General features: G+C 39.0%; 1 protein-coding gene across 1 annotated transcript in view; it reads right to left on the bottom strand.

Annotated features, from left to right (window-relative positions):
- The window catches only part of Stk26 (serine/threonine kinase 26), a 52,903-nt gene that overhangs the window by 5,552 nt on the left and 24,089 nt on the right, over positions 1 to 23,262 (bottom strand). The window contains exons 3-7 of the mRNA XM_028887079.2: positions 17,432 to 17,662; positions 8,239 to 8,295; positions 2,032 to 2,140; positions 1,787 to 1,944; positions 824 to 1,009 (exon numbers count right to left, since the gene is read on the bottom strand). Of these exons, the coding sequence (XP_028742912.1) occupies positions 824 to 1,009; positions 1,787 to 1,944; positions 2,032 to 2,140; positions 8,239 to 8,295; positions 17,432 to 17,662 (741 nt within the window). The remainder of the gene's footprint in view (positions 1 to 823; positions 1,010 to 1,786; positions 1,945 to 2,031; positions 2,141 to 8,238; positions 8,296 to 17,431; positions 17,663 to 23,262) is intronic.

Genomic DNA, 23,262 nt, shown 5'->3' with positions numbered 1-23,262 from the left:
CAAGGTAGCCACTTTAAATTCGCCATTTTAGCAGCCAAATTTGTTAAAGCACGGTAGACAGATGCTAGGATACCTCATCAGCATGCCAATTAACAAAGCCATTTCAGAAATAGTGGGACATAGAAAGTAAACATTTAAAATGCCAAAACAACACTTAAAGACACTTTATTATATTGACTGTAATTTTTTAAAAATTGTGAAAACTAGCAAGATTGCTGTAATTTGGTTATCATCTTCACATCTTATGAATCCCTAATTTTGTCATTATCTGCCCACATCTTAGTATATGCTTTTCTATCAAACATTAATTCTTATTGTCTATAAATGCAAACACCAAGTGCTGTGGGGAATATGCTCCTTTCAGTATTTCATTAATATTGGAATGTTGACTGTCAAAATAAAAATAGTTACATTCAACTTAGAAAAGTGCTCTTGTCTTTTTAATCGCCAAGAATACAAGCAGGGTTATTTGAACAACACCAAGACATATAATAAATGTAGTCATTTCCATCACTAACAGGTACGTGTATACTTTTAACAAGTAACAGAACGTTCATTAATTATTTCCACAAATTTTGTCCTTGAAATAGGAAATGATCAGGTAGCTGGGGACTAAGAAGAAGATGTCAGGGAAGACAAAAAAGGACCAAGGATCTGGTTAAGAACAGAGTGGAATTAGCAATACAGAAGGAGAAGCCAGCTTCATGAGTGGATCACAGATGTTTTTCACATGCGCTGTATTCTCCAGCATAGGAAACACCACCTTTGTTGGAAGTAGATGGACAATAGGAAACCAACAGTGGTAATAACAACATATACTCACAAACGATGGATCTTTATTCAGGCAAGCATCAATAAACTCCTTGAAAGACTTAGTAAAGTCTCCCACAAGTGTTGGGGGGTTGTTTTTCGGAATAAGAAACAGAACTCTCATTGGATGCATGTCAGAATTCGGAGGCTCTCCCTTGGCAAGCTCAATGGCAGTAATTCCCAAAGACCAAATGTCAGCCTGAAAAAGAAACAATAACAAAAACTGTTTATCACCTTGAAACTCCTTTCTAGGATGCTGATCCCAAATCCCTGCATTGACATATCAAGAAATGTGGTGAATTACAATAATTTTAATCAATGGAACTCATGAATTAAAAATTGAAATCTCATATTTTGTACAGTCATAACACTACTTGAGTGCTAAATAAATAAACCAGATGAAAGTCCTTGCCTTGAAGAATCTCACATTCCAATAAGAGGGACAGATAAACGAGTGACATAATGTCAGATGGGACTAAGTTCTGTGGGGGAACAAGAAGCAGAATAAGGAAATAATGACCAAAGCAGAGACGGGAGCTCCATGCTTATGTGGGATGGTTGGGAGAGACAGCTCTGTGCAGGGGGTGCTTACAGACAGTTCATCGGGAGCAAGGCTATTTCAGGGAAAGCAAGAGAAAGTCCTGAGGTCAAAAGGTGCTGTGTCTGAGGAACAGCGAGGCCATGATGGCTGAAGCAAAGATGAGAGCAGTGGAAGACAAGGGTGGCCAGCCAGACAATGGCCAGATTATCAATGGCCCCGTATGTGACTCTAAGGACTGGAGATTCTAGTCCAAGTGCGGTGAAAAGCCATCGAAATAAATAGGGTTCAAATATTACCAACACCAATGGGATTTATAATTAAGAAACAAAATATGACATAATTTCCTTTAGAAGCACTTGTGAAGGAAGGGAAAACTAAAAAGCTTATTGACAAGGCTATATCCAATTAATTCCATCTGTATAGGGAATACTTTACTTTAGAGTCATAAGCTGACTGTTGAATAACTTCAGGAGCCATCCAAAATGGAGTTCCCACAAAGGTGTTTCTTTTAATTTGGGTGTCTGTCAGCTGGCCAGCAACTCCAAAGTCAGCAAGTTTAACATCACCTTGTTCTGAAAGCAAGACATTGGCAGCTAGGGGACAAAGAAAAACAAAATGAGTATCTCTCGGTTTCTCCAAAACGTGTGTTTTTCTCAGGTTTCTATTGGACTTTTGTATACCTTTAATGTCTCGGTGAATTTTCTTTTCGGAATGTAGATAGTCCAGACCTTTCAAAATCTCCTTGAGCATGGTGGCAATCTGGAATTCATCAAATGGACCAGCACGGAGCTTAAGGAGAAAACACATGTACACTCACACACTTTAAAAAATTTGGAAAAAAAATTCAAAATTTGTATTTTTGAAACATAGGGATCCCTTAATGATTTGAAATAGCTCATTAAACAAGTGATTAATAAAGAACAAATGAGGAGAAAAACTTAAAAGAGAGAAAAAACAGTAAAAAAGTCACGTCAAATGCTGTGCAGGCTTTTAAATGATGAATTTGCAGGATAAGGCTACAGCTCAGCTGGTAGAGTATGTGCCCAACATGAGCAAAACCCTGAGTTAGATCTCCAACACCCATAAACTGGGTGTGGAGGCACATGCCTGTAATTCCAGCGCTTGGGAGATGGATGCAGGAGGGTCAGAAGTTTAAGTTCATCTCTGGCTACACAGACAGTTTGAGGCTAACCTGGGTTGCAGGAGAGCCTGGGCTGTGTAAGATCTTGTCTAAAGCTAAGCCACTCATATACACATAAATAAATGATTTATCTTCAAAGCTCAGCTAAGCAATTTTCCCTACATACTAGCTCCAAATTCTGAGGGTTCTAAAATTTACATCCAAGATTTAACAAATAGATGCAAATGATGATAGAAGCGCTGTCACATGGGGAAAGGGGAATGAGTCTGTTACTTGAGGAGTACAACTTTGTAAGGGAACAACAGGGACAAACAGAAAGACTAAGAAGAAGGGCTTTAGGGGTCTGAAGGGAATACACTTAGTGTAGAAAATGCATGTGTGCATGCTAGTGTCCTTATGCCACACTACACTATGCCCTAGATAAAAGAAGAACGCAAAAACAAAAAGAAGTCAGCTACTTGAATTTTGTACTTGCTTTTAAACAGTCACTACGTATTAATACTGAACTGGTTTTTCAATCAGACACTCCTAATTTAAATTCAGCCAGGAATATAATAACTAAACTATTCAGACGCTCATTGTAAAAAATTCAGATCATGGAGGAATAATATTTTTCTAATAAATATAACACATTTCCCTTTCTTTCCCCACCCCTGTACCAAAGCCAGTCATTCCAACTGGAAGACAAGGAAAGCAATCATTAGGTTTCAGGAGAACTTGTAATGGAATACCCAAAAATCTCTTTAAAATAAATGGTCATTTTAAAATTCTGGTACCTCATAAAGCACAAACAGTGGACTGTACAATATTATTACAGGAAGGGTGGGAAGCTGAAGTCAGAGGGAGGTAGAGTTCTGTTTGCTGGAAGGAGGGAAGAGGTGGTACAAATCATACATTGCCTATTTTGCCTCACACTGGGAGGGATTCACAGCTCTTTGGCACCTTGTGTATTTCATCTTTCCATGAATGCCATATTTATTCTGAATAAAGGGCACTTTTATGTCAAAATTTAACAGCCTAAAATAGACCTTGTACTCACTATTAAGAGTGGTCTGGGTATAAACTGTATCCTCCAGGGATGTCTGTAATTCAGTAGATCCCGTTCCTAGGTAACATTATCTATTTACTTTCAAATCTATCAACTATCTCAATTTTATTTTAATGTAAAGGTTAGTGATTAACGTTATTCTAAAGGTGAAAATGAGACATTATTTTATTGATGGCTGGCAAAGAAATTCTGTGGAACTACCAAATAACTGAAGGACATACATCATATGAGTTAAGACTAGAATTTAGTACATAATCATAAAACATCAGCAGGGCCAGAGGCATACTCTTGGCTACTTAAGAAATTGGGCAAGGACAATTTAAGGGCACCGACTATCATTTTGAATGGTTTCTAGGTTCCTAACATAGAACTTTTAAAACATTTCAGTAAGAACAACAAAAAGGATCTTAAGGATTCATTACCATATATGATATATTTTAGGATTAGTTGAAAATTCAAAGTAAAATTTCAACTGGAGGTTGAAAGGGAGTGGGAGGGAATATTTTGTGGTGGGGGGATGGCAGGAGGGAGGAGAAGGATATGGGATGGTGGGTGTGGGTGGATTTTTCTGGACCATTACCATACCAAAAATGGCCTCAAAACTTGTAGTACACACATTTCCCAAGGTGTGCTGGCAGTCAGGAAGAAAAGAAAACAAGGTATGCTAGAAACAGAAGGAATGTCACACAGATGGAATAGAAGAGGAAATGTTTGTTTGCTTTGTTCTTTTAAAATTTCAAATACAACCTTGGGAGATATAATGCCAAGGTCTTGGAATGCTTAACTGAAACTGCTCTGCAACATTCTAAGCCTCTGCCCCAGAGCAACATACCTGCCTCATATAATCTGCCTGGGTTTGAAAGGAAGGAGATGCAGAAGAGGGACAATTGCTCTTTTAAAGACGCTGCACTTGTGAGTTTAAGGGTTTTCCCTACATTCCTTTCACTTCCTGCCAGTCCCTAAGGCAGCATGCTACAGTAGGCCTTCTTTTACAACTAGCATATTGTTCCAGTCTTCTTTCCGTGGTGCTCATGCTTTATCCTATTTATCCCATTATGTGTCTTTGTGCAAGACAATGTAAATGTTTTAGAAAGAAGCAGTAAATAATAAATCCATAAAATTGCATCTAATATGGTCAAAGTCTGTTCATCTGCAACAAATGACCTTCCTGGAATATGACTCTGGAGGTGTACAGTATATAATTCTAACAATAAATCATAATTCATAGTCTCACATTATTCAATTAGTAGGGTGCCAGTTTGAATAGAGAAACACTCTGCTCAGAATCCATCTTGCTTTCTCTTGCTACCCTACAACAAATTCTTAGAGAACCAAAAACAATTGCATCCATCTGTATATGACTATACATTGAAAAGGAGCAACATGTTTTCTCAGTATCTTCTATGCTGTATAATTAAATCACGGTATTGTCAATTTTATTTTTAGCTAGAAAAGCAGAAGTAGACATTCCTAACCCATTTTCTTTATTTAATTGAACATATGAGGAAAGTAAGTCACAGAGTGACTGACATGCTCAGTATCTGTGAACTATTTAGTAGAGCTGGGATTAGACCACTAGTCTTTTAATCAATATGGTGCTGACTACATTTTAATTCATTAAGTTTATATTAATTGCCATTTGTCTTATTATGAAGAGGCAGGAAGCAATATGAGATAAAGGAAGTATGCATGTTTGACTCAGATATTACATTAAACTGACCAAACTATGAGTAGGGATACAGATTAGGGTTGCTAGCTCGGATTGTCCAGCAGTCAATGGATCACATTACTGTTAGTGAGCGCAGCTTTCCCAGTGCCTGTAACATAGGTAAAAGATGCGGTGAGCATCTTAGGGGAGCCAACAAAGTAAGTGGGGCATCTGTAAAGGGCTGTCAGTATTTAAGAATGGAGCAACTGCAAGACCCTGTGCTACGGGAATAGGATCATTTATGTTCAAGAAGAAAACAGAGCTTAAAGTCACATACATGAACATACAGTTTCTACAAGAAACTGCCTCCCTAGAAAGGACAGAGAAATAAAAAGAGAACCCTAGATAAAGGAGAAGGTCAAGGAAGAATGAACAACTGCAGTTTGCCATGAATTCCTAGGAGGTGGGGCTCTCCATTGAGTTGAACTGGCATTTCTTTGGAATGGTTTAAGTATGGACCACCCACCCCCTAAAGAAAATCTTTCAGATAGCTTTCTAGTCATAACATTACCTGAAAGTTTAAGTCATTGGCAGTCAGGGTTAAGGCTTTTTTGTTTTTTATTTTATGTGTATTGGTGTTTTGCCTACGTGTATGTTTGTGTGAGGGTGTTGGATCCCTTGGAACTAGAGTTACAGACAGTTGTGAGCTGCCATGTGGGTGCTGGGAATTGAACCTAGGTCTTCTGGAACAGCAGCCAGTGCTCCTAGCCACTTAGCCATCTTTCCAGCCCCATCACTTTCGTGGCAGGATAGAACTTTAACACACAAAAATAAATGTCCTTTATATATTCCAATAGCAAACATGCTGAGAAGAAAGCAGAGAAGTAATCTCATCCACAACTGTTTCAAAGACATCAAATATGTTATAATTTATATACCTAACCCAGGACATGAAAGAATTCGACAGTTAACATTTTTAAATATTGAAGAAAGGATATTTTCAAATATTAAAATATTTTCAATATTGAAAATGGTAGAAGATGGAAATCATGTTTAGGAATACATATTCATATACATGTACCTATATGCCTGTAAGAACAACGACTGAAAAAGAGGCCATGGCCTGAAAGGGAGTAAGGAGGGGTATATGGGAAAGTTTGGAGATCCTGCCTCAAAACAAGGTGGAACACTCAAGAGGCTAAGGCAGGAAGATTATGAGTTTCAGGACATCCTGGGCCTCAAAGGTAAAAGAACAAAACCCTCAAACATGTCACATACTATTAAAGATGTAAGAGAAGTTAGAACCACTTAGTGTAAGTTCTTTGTGCTCTAGGATCTTCAAGTCCAAAGTCTATGTGCCTGTTTCCAAGTCACAGACTGTAATGACTGGAGCCAGCTGGAAAACCTCAAGCAACTATATGTCCGTCCAGCAGTCAATCTATAACAAGTTGACAGTTATAATTTATATTGAATTGCAAATATAATTGCACATTCGTAATTTTTCAAGGGAGGGAATCAACTTTTTTTGTCATAACAACTTAGGAAAAACAATCAGTTTTTGTTAGAGGCATTTTCCATGGGTGGAACTTTTCCCCCACACCACCAGATTTTAGCACTGTAGTATATGCCTGGAAAAATGGGCCGGCAGGTGGCTCCGTGAGGACACGCACTTGCCTTCAAACTGGATAACCTAAATTCCATTCCCAGATCCACATGGTAGGAGGAGAGAACAGACTTCGATAACTTGTCTCTGATATTCTTATGTGCAGCATGGACTGTGTGCACCCCTTCTCCACCCTCATAATAAATGCATAGATAATGATGATTTTCAAAATTAAAAAAACTACAATGATACAAAGATAGTAACACTTTTCAGTTATTTTAACAACCAAAAAAAACCACCACATTTTCAAATGACCTCCTAAGGAGTAAAAAGCCCTCTGTAGAAAGCTGTATCTACAGGCCAACTGGATTAAAACCCTACACCTCAGTCTTCATCACCTTAGGCTGCTGCTATAACAGAGGATCCCAGACAGGCTGAATTAAATAGCAAACAGTGATTTCTCAGTTCTGGAGAGTCTAAGCAGTTGGGTGTCTCCTGAGACCACTCTCCTGGTTTCCAGATGGTCCTTCTCCTCATAGCCTCACATAACAGAAGGCGAGCTAGACAGTCCTCCAGGGATCACTTTGACAAGAACACTACTGCCGTCCCTGAAGGCCCCACTCTCATGACTTCATTATCTTTCCTGATACCGTCATGTTGGTGGGGAGGGTACTGACAGATAAATTTCAAAGACACAAACCTTTGGTTCATGATAACTGTTAGTGACAGGTCTCTCAACAATGTATTTTAAAGCTTTTCTTTAATTATCATTTTATGTGTATGCATATATAGGTCTGTGTACTACTTATGTGCCTGGTGCCTATGGAGGTCAGAAGAAGGCCTTAGAATCCCTGGAAGTATGAGCTGCCATCTGAGTGCTGGGACTCAAACTCGGGTACTCTGAAAGAGCAGCCAGTGCTCTTAACCAGTGAGCCATCTCTCCTTCCCTTACGATGTATTTTTCTTTTTTTCCGAGACAGGGTTTCTCTGTGTTGTTTTGGTGCCTGTCCTAGATCTCGCTCTGTAGACCAGGCTGGCCTTGAACTCACAGAGATCCGCCTGGCTCTGCCACCTAAGTGCTGGGATTAAAGGCATGTACCACCACCACCATCAGCCAATATGTTTTTTTTTCTTAGTCCACATATACTCAGTATTAAGGGAAGCATGAAAATGTCAAACTGACAGCAATTGAAAAACATCCACTGTGAATTTCAGGGCTCTACTTTACTGAGATATTTGCATTTCTTATATACAGTAAGAATGTATGATCAGCAGTATGATCAAATCTGTAATATAGTTTGTGCACGTAAGAGTCAAAGTCCCCAAAACAGAGTTAAAATTGACATTTCACCCACATAACTTAGCTTGCCCAAAAGCTACTGTTTACATAATTACAAAGAGTTAAGTAAGTTTATATATGTGTATATAACTGTTTTAGAATACTCACAAGATCTAAAGCTGAACCTCCACCTAGGTATTCCATTATTATCCATAGTTTTGAACCCTGTAAAGACATAAATAATTTAACAGTTACATGCCTGTCCCCAAATCACATTCTAGAAAAAACTTTAAATCTTACATAGTAACCAGTCCACTGGTTATAAATACAGGCATTAACACAGTTGTTTGGAAGCCAGAACATACATTGTCTTTCCATAGACAACTACAAAGAGTCAGATTCTAAGCCTGTACCTCCTGCAAATTTATCTAAACAATACAGCTAACTATACACAAGTACCACTTGTCATTATGTAACCATACTAGATTTTATAAAATACAGAAAAGGAGCAATCACTTTAAGTCATTATTTGGAGGAATATTGAAGGAAAAATATAATTATATCAAAAAATAAGGAGGCAAGTAGATACTATGGAAATCTGTGAATGCTTTCTGTATAATTTTAGCGATTGAAGATACTAGGCATTTTGCATTGTTCCATTTTTTGGGGGTGGGGGGTTTGAGACAGGTTTTTTTTTTTTGGTTTTTCGAGACAGGGTTTCTCTGTGTAGCTTTGCACCTTTCTTGCATCTCAATCTGTAGACCAGGCTGGCCTTGAACTCACAAAGATCTGCCTGCCTCTGCCTCCCAAGTGCTGGGATTAAAGGTGCACGCCACCACCGCCCAGAGTTCCATTTGTTTCAATACATTTTAGAACTTTTACCAGCCATGATTAAAGATATTTTTTGCACACACATGGAATACAGAAAAAAAAACTATCCCCTACCCCCCAAAAAAGAAGTAAATAGTTTAATATGAGCACTGCAGATTGTTCCAAACCTGGGACTTCAAAACAAATGTGCGCGCGCATGCCATCCAGTTCTACTGAATCAACACTGGATGACTAGGAACACAGCTCAGTAGCAGAGTTGCCTAAACCCCATGAGGTCTGATCTCCTGCACCAACACCCACCCCCAATAAAACCTTTTTTAAATAAATCACCAACTTCCTCTTTCTTTGAGACCTAGCTTGAAACACTCCTTTCTCTGCAGTATTTCTTGAATGGTATTTGCTGACACTTGGTGAGACCACAGAATTGACGGGAGGTGGAAAGGCAGGTTTAACTAGGCTGACAGCAGGTCACACGGGGAATGAATTGTGTTCTGTGAGCCCATTTCCAAGGAAAATATTTGAGTGTTTGAAGCCTGCCTTTCCTCACTAAAATAACGTCTAGGTTTCAGGAGAAGGGCGGGCAGATGCAGCCAAAGACAATTTTAACGTAAATGCGTCCATAATAGCATAGCGTGAAGTGTGTCAGAGACACCACCCACGGGTTTATACATTAACCACTTTTCTAGGGGAAAATTGCTGTGCTCCAGCTTATGATACAAGAACTATTTTTGTCACATAAAAGCCCCAGTTGTAGGAGGAAAATTCTCAGGCCGCTGCTACTAGCATTCGTACTCCTAACATCACTCAGTAATAGTCAGGAGTTTAATTTTAAATGTGCAATATTCCCACGAGACTGGAACTTTATCAAGGCAGGGAACGGACTCTAGAGATACGAACATTGATGAGCTGAAGAAGGTTAAGGAGTCAGGAGTTGGGGTGACAGTGTAGTCGGGAAGCAGGCATGTAGCTTAGAGTTAAGAACTAGGGAGAGAATGTTCACATAGAACAAATATATGACACAAAGGAAGTCTTTTTCTTGCATATGTATATGTATATGTATATATGTGTGCTGGTTTTCATGGGTCTGGGAACACTTGTGTGTGAACATGTATAGAGGCCTGAAGTTGAACGGCTTCCTGCACTGTTTTCTACCTTATGTACAAAGGCAGGTTTTTTATGTTTTTCTCCACTGAACTTTGAACTTACAGTTTTGGCTAGTCTGGTTATTCAGCTTGCTCTAGCGATTCTCTGTCTCTCCTTGCAGGATGGGATTATAGGCCAGATGCACTTATGGAACTTGTACATGGGTTGTGGGGATTTGAACTCTGGTTCTGAAGCTTGTGTGTCAAGCATTTTACCTGCTGAGCCACCCCCCCCCAAGCCTGTTCATCTTTCCTTGGTGCTCTATCTGTGTGGGATATATAAGAGAAAGCATTCCCTGCCCTCTTCTCCCCCATCCAGTCATCTTGACATTCCTTCTGTTCTGCCATAGTAGTCCAGCTTGATCTGAGGAAGCAAAGCACTGAGGGTCCTATGTCCACGTTAGAAAAGAAGCCGGGAACGCCCACAATAGTAGGGGAGGAAGCAGAGGTCTAGGAGTGATTCGTGTAACTTGTGTTTATGTGTAGCAATTAGGCACTGAGAACCTGACAAGTGCGAATGTGATACATCTTTCCATGTTTTTAAGAGGAAGGAAAAGTTCTTATAATGACTTGTAAATTAAGATTTGTTCGCTTGCCACAAACTTGTTCCTAATAAGTAACTCTACTCTCTCTACCACATGAACTCAGAATGCTTCCTGCGTGCCTGACATTTAAAAGAAAGTCCCTATAAAATATGCTTCTATTTTGCTGTTCTGCATGAATGAAAGCACCTGTTTTTCAAGTTAAAAAACAATGCATGCCATTTTGTTTGCACCAGTTCAAAATGGAAGCTTTCCAACTGTCACCAAAATGGATGCATAGAAAACTTAAGCAGTGACCTCACAGAGCAGGCTATATGGCTGAGTTTTCTAAAGTCACAACTAAGTAACTTCTACATCCGAAAATAAGGCTTCCTACCAGTAAGCAAGCAACTTTGAAATAACCAGGGGACTTAACAGGTTTCTGTGGCTGCCTTCTTTAGATCTCTCCATTTCTAGAGACAAGCTTCACAGGACGATGTTCTGGACAACCAGATTCCTGCTAAGCAGGCAAGAGCCAGGGCAAGGCCTGAGGGAGCACAGGAAAAAATGAAATACCAAGGAAGCTTATCTCACAGGGGCTCTGTTGTACACAGCTGGGCCCAACGGTTCCATGAAACACCAATCACAAATAACTGAAACCCAAACAACTTAAATATTATTATTTGGGGGTAAGATAGCTTCCACATTTGATTCCTGATAACAGGTCAGTGTTGCAGAATGCAAATAAATATGTTAGATTAAAATGGTATCTACATATTGGTTTATAATTCCAAAAGTGCCAAGTGATTATAATTCATGACCATAAACCTAGCACAGTTAAGGGCAGGAAATCTCTGTAGGAAAACCTCCACTTCCCTTATAAAAGAAGCCATGCATTTGAACGATGGTTTGAAGAAGAAAATTTTAGTCATAAGAAAAGTAACTACTCTAAGACCAGCGAGATGGCTCAGAGGGTCAAGACTCTTGCTTCCAAGCCCAAAGACCTCAATTTGATCTCCCAAATCTACATGGCAGAAGAAGAAAACTGACTCCTACAAGCTGTCCTCTGACCTGCACATGCACATCATGGCGCGCGCGCGCGCGCGCGCGCGCGCGCGCGCACACACACACACACACACACACACACACACACAGAGAGAGACACCACACTCTCATACATCCTTACAAAATAAATAAGCAATTGTAAAAATAAGGAACTACTCTAGAGTCTTACTAGTTAATGGAAAGAAGTTATTATTACCAAATTACTGGTGTCTGAAGTATCAACTCTGTTATTCATTGAGGTTTGTAGACCCCAATAATTTGTTACTACTAAAGCAGACAGTTGGGCAAAGTGGGGAGAAATGCTACTATGAAGTTTGAGTTTGTTTGTTCATACAAATAGTACTTAAGATACCCACTACACACCACACATGCACACACACACGAGGTTTATTTATACTGTATACAAGTCGACACAAGTGGGTGGTCTACTACTCTGGTAGTCTATTACACTAATGACATAAACTAGAATGTATAATTGTAATAAGCCAGTCACAAAAGGGTAAATATTGTATGGTTCCATTGTATAGGGTACCTAGAGCAGTCAAGATCATAGAAGTAGGTCCTAGGATGGTGGTTGCCAAGGAAGCCAGCAATAGGGAGTTACTGTGTCCTGGTACAGGGTTTCAGTTGGTAAACACATTCTAGAAATGGATAGTGGTGATAGTTGAACAACAGTACAAAAATGGCACTCTTAAAAATGGATACTGAACATATATCCAGGGCAGAGTCCATGCTCAGGAATAGTCAGCCAACACAAATTGGACTCTATGTTTTGTTTTTATTTTTAAGAGAAAGAACATGAAGTTGGGCAGGGATAGGGAGGTAGGGGAGGAGGAGCTGGGAGGGGCTGAGGGAGGGAAAGGTAAAATATGAAAGGAAATAAAAACATTATTAAAAATGAATACAGAAAAGTGGATAAAATGGTAACGTTACTTTTAACCATGATTTTTAAATGTAGCATGATTGATTCTATAGAATTACAGAGGACAGCAGAGATAGCTATATGAAGAATGTGGCCAGAAATTTTATTTCCTCTACATGGTTTTGTTCCAGTTGTGAATCCTTTGTCCATAACTCATGCCTCACAAAGTCATACCTCCAGTAGTTCCAATGCTGCTTCCCCAGGGCTAGTGTTATTGCTCTTGATATCCTCAAATATTAAGTAGGTAACAGCAGACAAATTGGAAACATGTACTTGGGGCTGAGGAGGGAGGCTGACTTTTGAAGCTGTCAGAATAAAGTGGACGAGACTGGGCAAATTATGCAAAATGAGGCGAATGCACATAGTAGGCATCAATAAATACACATTTTTTGAAATATGGGGCTTCTTAGAGATGGATTATGTTAAGCCTAAAGCCATTTTTATTTTTAGAAAAGAACATTTCACAAAGGAGAAAGAAATGGACTTCAAGCTATATAAGAAAACACCAAACACATTTTCAAATAAAAGAATATTCCAGAGGCATTGACATACTCTAGATGAAATCACGAAGTTTTGATTTAAAAAACCACTAAGGCTATACAACTATAGATTTTGCTCTGGAATATTTCACTTCATTGACTCAATTTCTTAAACAAATACTGGTTGTAGTATATATGGACCTGTGGATAGGGCCATATTCCCTTAACATAAACAGAAATCTAAAGGTAATTTCAGGCAAATATAGGCATGACTCAAATTCTATTCAATGCCTGAATGAGCTTCATATAAAAATTACATTGAACTAACAAAATATTTAAAGATTATAAAAGATTCTTGCACTATTATGAGATCAGAAGGAAAGGGTTTGTGTACTTTAGCGCTCTTCATAAAGACTGACTTGTGCAGGGAACGAAAATGAAAGGGAAACACTGTGGTCACACTGATGTGTCTGTCTGCTCTTTACTCTTGTTTTCAAGATGGAGCTCCACAGTGGGCTCAGTCAAAATGAATACCTCGTACATTTCTGCATGTCTGAAGGAAATCACTACAACGGCACACAGTTTTAAAGAACATATAATTTTCTCTCAAATGCAATAACTTCTTACCCCAGCTTACAGTCAAGTCACTTTTTATCCAGCTTACAGTCATCTCTTGGTTATGTATGATATCCTGTGTAAATCCCATATCCTATGTTGCTCAATTAAGCTGACTCACAAATTCCATTGCCATCTGAAATGCATGGACAGGCCCCTAGTACATATCTAAGTCAATTGACAAAGCACTAACAGGATGTGGTCTTAAGTTATGCTGACTGCTTTAAACAGAACCCTGTTAGATTTGATGTGGTTTTAGTTTACAATAAGAAATGCATGCCTACGCAATCACAGTATGACAATATAAATGGAAAATAATGAGTTGGTTAATTTCAGTAAAATACTTAACCCACCACAGTGGTTCACAACAGTAATCTAAAAGCAGCACAGCGTAAGGGCAGGAGGATCATGAGTTCAAGGCCAGCCTGGACTATACTTTTAGGCCTAGGATTTAGCTTAGTGGTAATATGTACCAACCATGTGCAAGGCTCTGGTTTCACACACACACACACACACACACACACACACACACACACACACACACACTTAAAATTGGAGAGAAGTTCTAAGTTTTGTATGCATATCCATTTACCTATAACTGCATTTATACAGTTTTATCATGAAGGAAAAGTTTCTTCAAATACCCTTTTCAGGACTTCCATTAATATTGGTAAAGGTGATTAAAATATTTCAGTTTTATCCTTTAACAAACATCTTGTATATTAGTTTTCTATCATGGAATGATCTAAATACATTTACAGTCAATATTTGAGACATAATAAAGCATTAGTTTGTACTTATTAATAGCTTAAGTAATTGCTAGATGATTAGTATGTAGATACTACTAGGCTAGGTTTGAAGGGAGTATTTTTAAAATATGATATCTTACAAATAAAAACGCATGCAGCTGCAATACATTTGTCTGCAAGAGAACTATGAGTAAACATAGGCTCTTAGTGACTACTAAAATCTTTGCCACTGTGGTACTGCTGATTTAAAATAAAATATGAAAAACAATTTTAAATAGGGTTTATTTAATATTTTAAGCCAGTCACCAAAAATAGCATATCTGATCTAGGTACCTAAAAATAACAAGGTTTCAAGTTTGCTCTAGAGAGAGTCTGGAATTACCCAGAAAGCGCAAACCAGAAAGAGCAGTAACACATATGACCAGAAAATTTCCAGGGCTCCCTACAACAAAGCCCATTGTGGGAATTAGGGGAAGAATTTCACAGGCACGGAGATGGAGAAATCCCTCCAAAGCATGCCATAAAACAATATGACCTGCTAACTTAGATGTTTTAGGAATGAATACGAAAGCAAACATTATGCTACAAAGAACCAGAATTATTCATATGTAGCAAAATATGACAGCTAACTCTTAGGTGGAAATGCTGAAATTAGATAGAATTTTCCATCCTCATCACCTCCTCCTTAAGGCCGTTTCTTCAAGTTATTATTGATGAAAAGGACACAAGTAAACACTTGCTTATTTGTGCTTCTTAATACGTAGATTTTGTTTGATTTTAAATTTTGCAGTCCTATGAATGGAACTCAATAGGACAAGCATGCTAGGCAAACTCCCTGCCAATGAGCTACATTCTTGCCCATTTCCTCCGTAACCTGGCATATATATTTTTATCACAAAATCTGTACTTTTATATACAATGCTGGACTGAGTGCTCTCTAGCTACAGGAGTATGCTATTCATTTTATATCTCCAGCATGTGGTACATTGTATGACACAGTGTCTAGCCATTGAATGACCCTACAGTGAATTCACTCCCTGTTTGATCTAATGTATATAATATTAGACTAAAACAAGCTTTGCAAAGGGAGTAAAGTTGATGATTTTTCTATCAACATAAACTAATATAAATACATAAAGGTCAAGAAAGAATGACATCCAGGTCACCAAGATGGAGGCATAGAAGACAGCAGTCTTCATCACACACACACACACACACACACACACACACACACACACACACACACACACACACACGATGGGGTGGAAGGAGAGAGAATGAGAGAGAACATACACACAAACCAAAATAGCTCACTAGCCCTAACTGTAGCAACATAGGAGACACAAAGGCAGCAGGATCTCTGCACAGAACGGGTCACTGGTGAGACCGGCATACCTGTGCAGCTGAGGGATGGCTAGGAAGGAAGAGGAAAGGTGGAGGCTATCAGTATTGCCATGCAGTAGGAACGAACCACTGTGGTCCCAAGAGGACTGCTCCAGAAGATACCGACATCATTAGTGCTGAAGTGATCAACAGCCACTCTTCCTAGGGAGCTCCAGGGAGGACACGAAGAGCAACACAACCTTGCTCATGAGGCAGCTAACTGTTGAGGCACTGGGAAAAGGAGCCTCCCTTCTCCCAAATCATGCCAATTCCTCATCCTTGGATTAACGGTTGCCCCATGAGGGTCCACAGTCCAGACCTCGGCTCTGGCGTCACTGCCTCAGACTGTTAGTTCACACTCAGGTGGAACTAAAGTTTCTGTGTGTGTACCTGCGTTGCACACACTCACCAACCTGGTGGCCATGAGGGAAAGCTAGCATTCTGGAGGCTAGAAGTCTTCATGGCCACATTGTAGTCACTGTATCTCAACCTAGGCACCACCATACCAAGCCAGGACTTCCATCTACAGAGAGCCGGAAGTCTTTGTGCATGCCTGTGCTCCAGACGTGCACTCCTGCCCCTGAGGCAAAGCTATGCAGTGGTAGTAAAGCTACACAGGGAACCCATTCTACCGTGGCAATGTGGCAATGTACCCACCTACAACTCTGATTTTATGCTCCCACCGTAGCAATCTGGCTTGTACTGGGCTGGAAGTAGTTTCTTTCTTTCTTATTTATTGGTCTCTCATTTATTTTATCTTTCTTTTCTGTTTTTTTTTTTATTTTTGACAATGAGGAAAAATTTAATTATTAAAGAATTCATTTGCAAGTCACTGTAAATGAACACACTTGACATATATCACTTTGGGGTAGAATACATCATTCTAAGTAAGATGGGAAGTGTCTCTGCAAATATTGCACCATCTTATGTGAATGAAGGATTTGATCATATAGATTTGAGTGTTGCAGAGGAAGAAAGCAAGAACCTGGGGATGATGCAGGTAAACTATATCATGTGCTTAGTATGAGTCATATGCCGGACTAAGGGATATAAAAACGAGGACCAGTCAAGCTAAACTGTTTGTTATCAATGAGCTCACAACCTGGTGAGAGAAATATGCATAAATAACTACCATAACTCAATACCATGCACTCCATCATTCTGAGGTTGAGATAGATTATACTATTAAGAATAGCGTGTGGAAACCCAGGGGTATGACTTTGATGTGGCAACACGGCCTTAAAGACCACAGACCTTTCTCCTCCTCCCCTGTACCCAAAGTTCATGGAAGAGTGCAGCTGAGCTCTGGAGGAATGTCAAGAAGGAGCTGTTGAACTCTAGCAATGGTTTAGTTGACACCAAAAACAGAGCTGGATTCTGCCCGGAGGGTAATTTAAGTCCCTGCCTCTTGAGGAGGGTGTGGTGGTGCACACCTTTAATACTAGCAGGCAGGTCTCTATGAGATCAAGGCCAGCCTGTTCTACATTGTGAGTTCCAGGAGAGCCAAAGCTACATAGTGAGACCCCATCTCAAAAAACAACAATAAAAAGGGGGGAAAATACCACCTTTCAAAAATAGAATGAAAAGAAACAAAATATAATGAAAACACCTTATGAAAAAGCATAGTATGAATACCTTATGATAAGCACATTACCTTTAAATAGGACCCATAGTATTTTGTCACATATGAGCTGTCACACTGACTCAAAACAGTTATTTCTTGCTGAATGTCTTCTATTTCATCTTCGGCTTCCTCAAGGTCAATGATTTTAATTGCAACCACTTGCTGGGTACGGTTATCGATTCCTTTGAAAACTTCTCCAAAGGAGCCTTTTCCAATGCGCTCTAATTTTGTGAACAGTTCTTCTGGATCGGCTACAGTATTCTAAGGGGAAGAGAGAAGAAAGTAAACACACAAATGCTTTGAATCAATTTTCCTTTTGGGTTTATTTTTATTTTGTGTGTTTATTTTTATTTGCTTACATGTATGTAAGTATACCACATGTGTGCCTGGTACCTATGGAGGCCCGGAGAGAGCATTGAATTCCCCACAATTGGAGTTACAGACAGTTGTGAACTGTTACATGGGTGTTGGGAATTGAACCTGAGTCCTCAGCAGAACAGCCAGTGCTCTTAGCCACTGAGCCATCTCTCCAGCCCCATGAATCAAACTTTTTAAATAGAGGAAAATAAATCAGATTAAATATAGAATACTTTATGTGAGTTTTCATTTTTTATCCCCCCCCATATATGTCAAATGTTGCTTAAGGCTATAGGAAAAGGAAATTGTTATATACAGTTAATAGGAATGTGAATTGGTATAACCACTATAGAGAATAGTAGGGACAGTCTTCAGAACACCAAAAATAGATCTACCATTTGATCCAGGTATTACACACTAGAGTATATCTTTTGAGGAAATGAAGCAACTGTATCAGCGACATGTGCACCCTCATCCCTGTTGATATTGTTCACAACAAGCTAATAAGTTTTATGAATAATGAGAACTCAAACACAAGGTAATAGCCAGGAGATAGGAATGTTAATTACCCTGATATGCTCTGCACATATAGTATACACATGGAACTACTACATCATACCATATAAATATATACTACTGTTATATGTCTTTAATTTCTTATGTTTAAGGAGGTATCAATATTAACTACCCCAGTTTGATTGTTACAAACTATTGTGTGTGTACCAAATTATCACACAAAACCCAATCATGTGCATAATTACAATAATTTTAAAGAAAAATATAAAATTTTTTCAAGTCATCATAGAGAAGGGAACTAGAACAACACAATATAATTTAGAACTAAGCATAAATATGTACATTGCCAAAACTTAGATATATAAATGTACTGACCTTTCTTAATACAGAGATAGCTTTTACCTTAAAAGATGCAAAATTGATCCCATGAGACTACTTTTTTATATTCTTATTGCTATTGCTAAAGAGACACTGCTGATCAAGGCGAAAATTAAGATTTGAAACCTTTCAAACAGAATATTATTAAAGCATACTTGAGGGACCTGCTAATCTACAACTTTACTTGGAGCTTCTTCCAAACCTAAAAGGATGCTTTTCAGTTCTAGTCAATCAGTCAAATTTGCCAACTAATCCTAAAGCATCTGTTCATTTACTATAGTTTCCCCAAGTTTCATCTCAACGTGGATTTCAGGAGACAATTATAGAGTCTGCATGTCCTTCGTGTTTCACTTTACTAGGCAAAGAAACCACTGAAATTTCCTATCAAGTTCTTTGCACTGCCATTGAAGAATTTCTTGAACTTCTTGGCATCTTACCTAAAATAAAGTTAGCACATGATCTATTTACCTTCCAAGCTTCACATAGTCTCCTCTATGAGGTTTAAATTTCTTTTGGGGGTCTTTTTCTCTACTTTAAGATTAGTGTGTATCCTACCCACCTTTAGTCACCATCTTTAGATGGAGCCAATACACCTGGAAATTCCCATAGGGTTTCTCAAAGGAGCTGTATCAGGCTTCTACTAGGTTATAAGTGACTTTCCCAAGCTCACATATTGTTAGTATTTCTTCTCAACAACCCGATTACCAACATTACAGAGTCTTTGGAGCACTGTTGGCTTCTCCTGTTCTCGGTTTTGTTTGTGGTTCTTCCCATTTCATTGCCCAGGCTGCCCTCGAACTTGTGGTCCTCCGCCTCGGACCTCTTGAGTGCTGGAATTACAGGTGTGAACAACCGGGCATAGCTTCTTCAGCGTAAGCCTTTTACCAACACTGTATTGTAATTACTACCATACATATGGTGGCTAACCCACAGTTACCTCTCTCTAGTTTGTGTGATAATTTTTCTCATTGTAGTAGCTTGTGGTGAAAATCGTCATGAAATAATTTGGGGATGAGTTCACCTCACTATAACTTCCTAAATATAGAGGTCTTAGAAAAAAAATTCAATGTCAAGTTTTTGTTTTCTTTCTTTTAGGTGTATATGTGTACATGCATGTGGATGGGTGTGTGGGTTCACATTTGAGTACAGGTACATGTGCATGTGGATGCTTGCATGGGGAGGCTAGATCAACCTTGGGTGTTATTCTTCAGGAGCTTCCCAACTTGTTTGTGTTTTTAAGTTTGAAAATTGTTATCGTTATTATTATTGTCATTATTACGAGGGCAGCACAAGTGTCACAGTGCATGTGTGTCAGACAACCTTTGTAGGGTAGTCTCTCCTTTCATTTTGATGTGGCTTCCAAGGATGGAACTGAAGTCACCAGGCTTATGCGGTTGAGCATCTCACTGGTCCCTACCTTGTATTTTGAAGACAATGGTCTCTCAGCTGGGTGTTGTAGCACACTCGTTTTATCTCAGCACTAGGGAGGCAGAGGCAGGTGGATCTCTGTGAGTTCGAGGCCAGCCAGGTCTACAAAGCAAGTTCCAGGACAGCCAAGGATACACAGAGAAACCCTGTCCCGAAAAAGCAAAACCAAAACAAAATAGAAAACAAAACCATGGTCCCTCGCTGGCTCACCTAGTAGGCTAGGCAGTGTGGCCAAGAGAGCCCCAGCACATGGACTACAAAACTGCATCCACACCAGCAGGCTTTTACATGGGTTCTGGGGATCAAACTTGGGTCCTCATGCTCGCAGAGTAAGCACTTTACTTTAATGAATCTATCCTCCCAGCTCCTCAGGTTTTTTGATATACTTACAAAAGAAATCTCAACTTTGGAAATACAGACTTGATTAACAATACATATTGGATATACCATCTAATAATACAGTCTGAGGGGCATACTATTAGATAACTTACTAATAAGAATCTAATAAGAAACAGAAATTAAATTCTACTCTTCTTAATTGGTGTTTTAAAAGGCTTTAAGTGAAGCTATTAACCCTAGGGAAGACACAGCTGTTCACTGCTTTCTGTAATAAATGGGCTCTTGCAAATATGTAAATGATAGATTTAAAAATCAAGTCACATTTCACCTCTTAAGGAAGCTATGTAGTGAATCCGACCTTAACAATATAGTTTAAGAATTTCAATTGAGGAACAGCAAGATGGAGACATCAAAACAGACAGAACCATCATTTACAGAGTATTTATACTTCAACTCTAATTCTGGGCTTTAAACTTTACACTTCTGCAAAACATTGACTTTCAGAGTAGAAGAAATCTGAAACCAACGGTTTTTTCTACTGTAACCTCACTAACTATCTGAAGGGTAGAAACGTTTGTCTCACTGCCAATTCCTGAATCCCTGATAAATAACACCCAATTTCTAATTTCCTCTTTAATATCTTATACCATAGCATCCAAAGACAGATTTCTTCTTGACTCTTTGGCTGGTTTTGTTTCTACTATCATCATTTTCTCTTCATCTTTCTTTCTTTCATAGAGGCTTTTCTCTATCATTGCTTTCTTTTCTTCTTTCTTTCCTTCTTTTTGTCTGTTAGATAGAGGTTTGCCATGTTGTCCTGCCCAGGATGGGAATCTCTATGTTTCCCAAGATATCCTCCATACTACAGGGATCCTCCTGCCTCAGCCTGCTGAGTGTTGAGACTGGGAGTATGTCACCATATCCAGCTCTTTCTTGTCTTTAGAATAATGCCAAATAAATAAATGACAAGCATGTAAAGCATGCAAATCCACCTTCCCAGGGTCATGTGGAAGGAGGCTTTTGGAATTCCCAAACTATAGGGACAGAGTGCTAGTAGAACTTTGAAAGATTCTTGGAATATCCTTCAACCTTGGCTATATGTCATGATCATCTGTACAGCCTTAGGAACTGCAGACACCTAGGACACATCCCAGAACTTCTGATTCAAAATGCCTGAGACTGGGACTTTGCAATCTATTTATAGATATTTAAAGCATAAGTGATTCTTGCAAAGACACTTTGGCATGAGTCTTGAGATCAGAAGTTAAATTTGCATTGCTGGGTACAGAGAACTCATTGTCCCTACTTTTTTTCAGGCAAGCATCTAGGTCTCATCTACTTATGCACATTAAAGTGAACAACTTGGGAATTAAAACAAAAACCGAGAAGGTTTATGTGTAGCTTAGTGATAGAGAATTTTTTTAGCATGTGCAGACTAGGGCTCTATCTTCACCACCATGATAAAACAAAAACAAAAGCAAGAGCACTGTGTTGCTTACATGTACTTAAGTACCTATACTTTAAAAATGAAGTCTGAAACATTTCTAAGGGCACATCTCAAAAATTAGTCCCTTTTCCACAAGACTATCAACATGGAAACATTTGTCCAGCACAGGCCATCATTCCCCTATAATTCTTCTCAAACATTTTTATCCAACATTGTCTCTGGGACACATAATAGTTTGAAATGTAACTGATGATACTATTTACATTAAAATCCAACAGTGATGAAGAATAAAAGTCTTGATCTAGATATGGCAGTAGAAAATGGCTCCAATTTGTTAAAGAGGGACACTGAGAATGGGTGCAGAAAAAACTGTAGAGAGAATTTGAAATACACTTTGGGCCCTAGCAAAATAGGAATCTAGAAAGAAAAAAAAAGAGAAAAAGGAACAAAAGTCAATATTAACTACTTTTTTGAATCTGAGGTAGCTAAGAAAGCTTGCCACTGTGGGACAAAGAGTGAAATCATAAGAAGTTTATGTAAAGAAGGTAGATTTCTCAGTGTGTTAGGTTAAGAAGGGCCAAGCTTGGGTGTTCTAGAGTCTTCACTAACCAGGCTGATCTCCTAAGGCAATAGTTCTCATCCTGTGGGTCACAACCACACAAGGGTTGCATTTCTATTACAGTTCGTAACAGCAGCAAAATCAGAGCTATGAAGTAGTAACAGAAACAGTTTTATGCTTGGGGGTCACCACAACCTGAGGATGGCAGCCTTAGGAAGGTTGAGAAGTGCTACTGCAAGGTTTTGTTTTGGCCTCTCCTCCAGGATGATAAGGAAAGGCACCTTTCATTCCTCTAAAAATCCTCAAGTGGTGTGCAGCAAACACGGGGGCCTGTGGTTACAGCACTTAACAATATACTAAAGCCCAACTGTACACACAGTTCCTAGAGGAACTCTTCTAAATTAGAAATGATGATAGGCTTTTCTGGATTACTCTCATGTCAATAAATGCTACCTGTCACCCAACAAGCACAATGTACAGTAATAAGAATCATTTTCCACTGGCTTTGTGAGCCTCAAATTAAATTACTATTCCCTCATGTTACAAACTTTCATTTTCTCTGTGAACATTGTGAAAGAAAAAAGTTTGCTGTGGATTTCCCATACAAGATACTGACAGACAAACAAACAAACAAACAAAACGGTTGAAAATGAACAGGCATAAGCTTTCTAGTATTGCTGCACTCGGGATCACAGGGCACCACCTTTTGCAAGGACTGTACACATGCAAGTCCAACTGCCTTCTGCTTCAGTCCCAGGCTTTTTGAGCCAGCAGGAAATGCAGAAGTTGGAAAGTCTTATCTCTTCTCACTGCTATCTAAACTATGTAGGGACTTGT

The sequence above is a fragment of the Peromyscus leucopus genome, chromosome X (assembly GCF_004664715.2).
Source record: "Peromyscus leucopus breed LL Stock chromosome X, UCI_PerLeu_2.1, whole genome shotgun sequence".
NCBI classification, from domain to species: Eukaryota; Metazoa; Chordata; class Mammalia; order Rodentia; family Cricetidae; genus Peromyscus; species Peromyscus leucopus.
The sequence above is the reverse complement of the archived record's forward strand: the minus strand, read 5'-3'. Positions and strand labels throughout refer to the sequence as shown.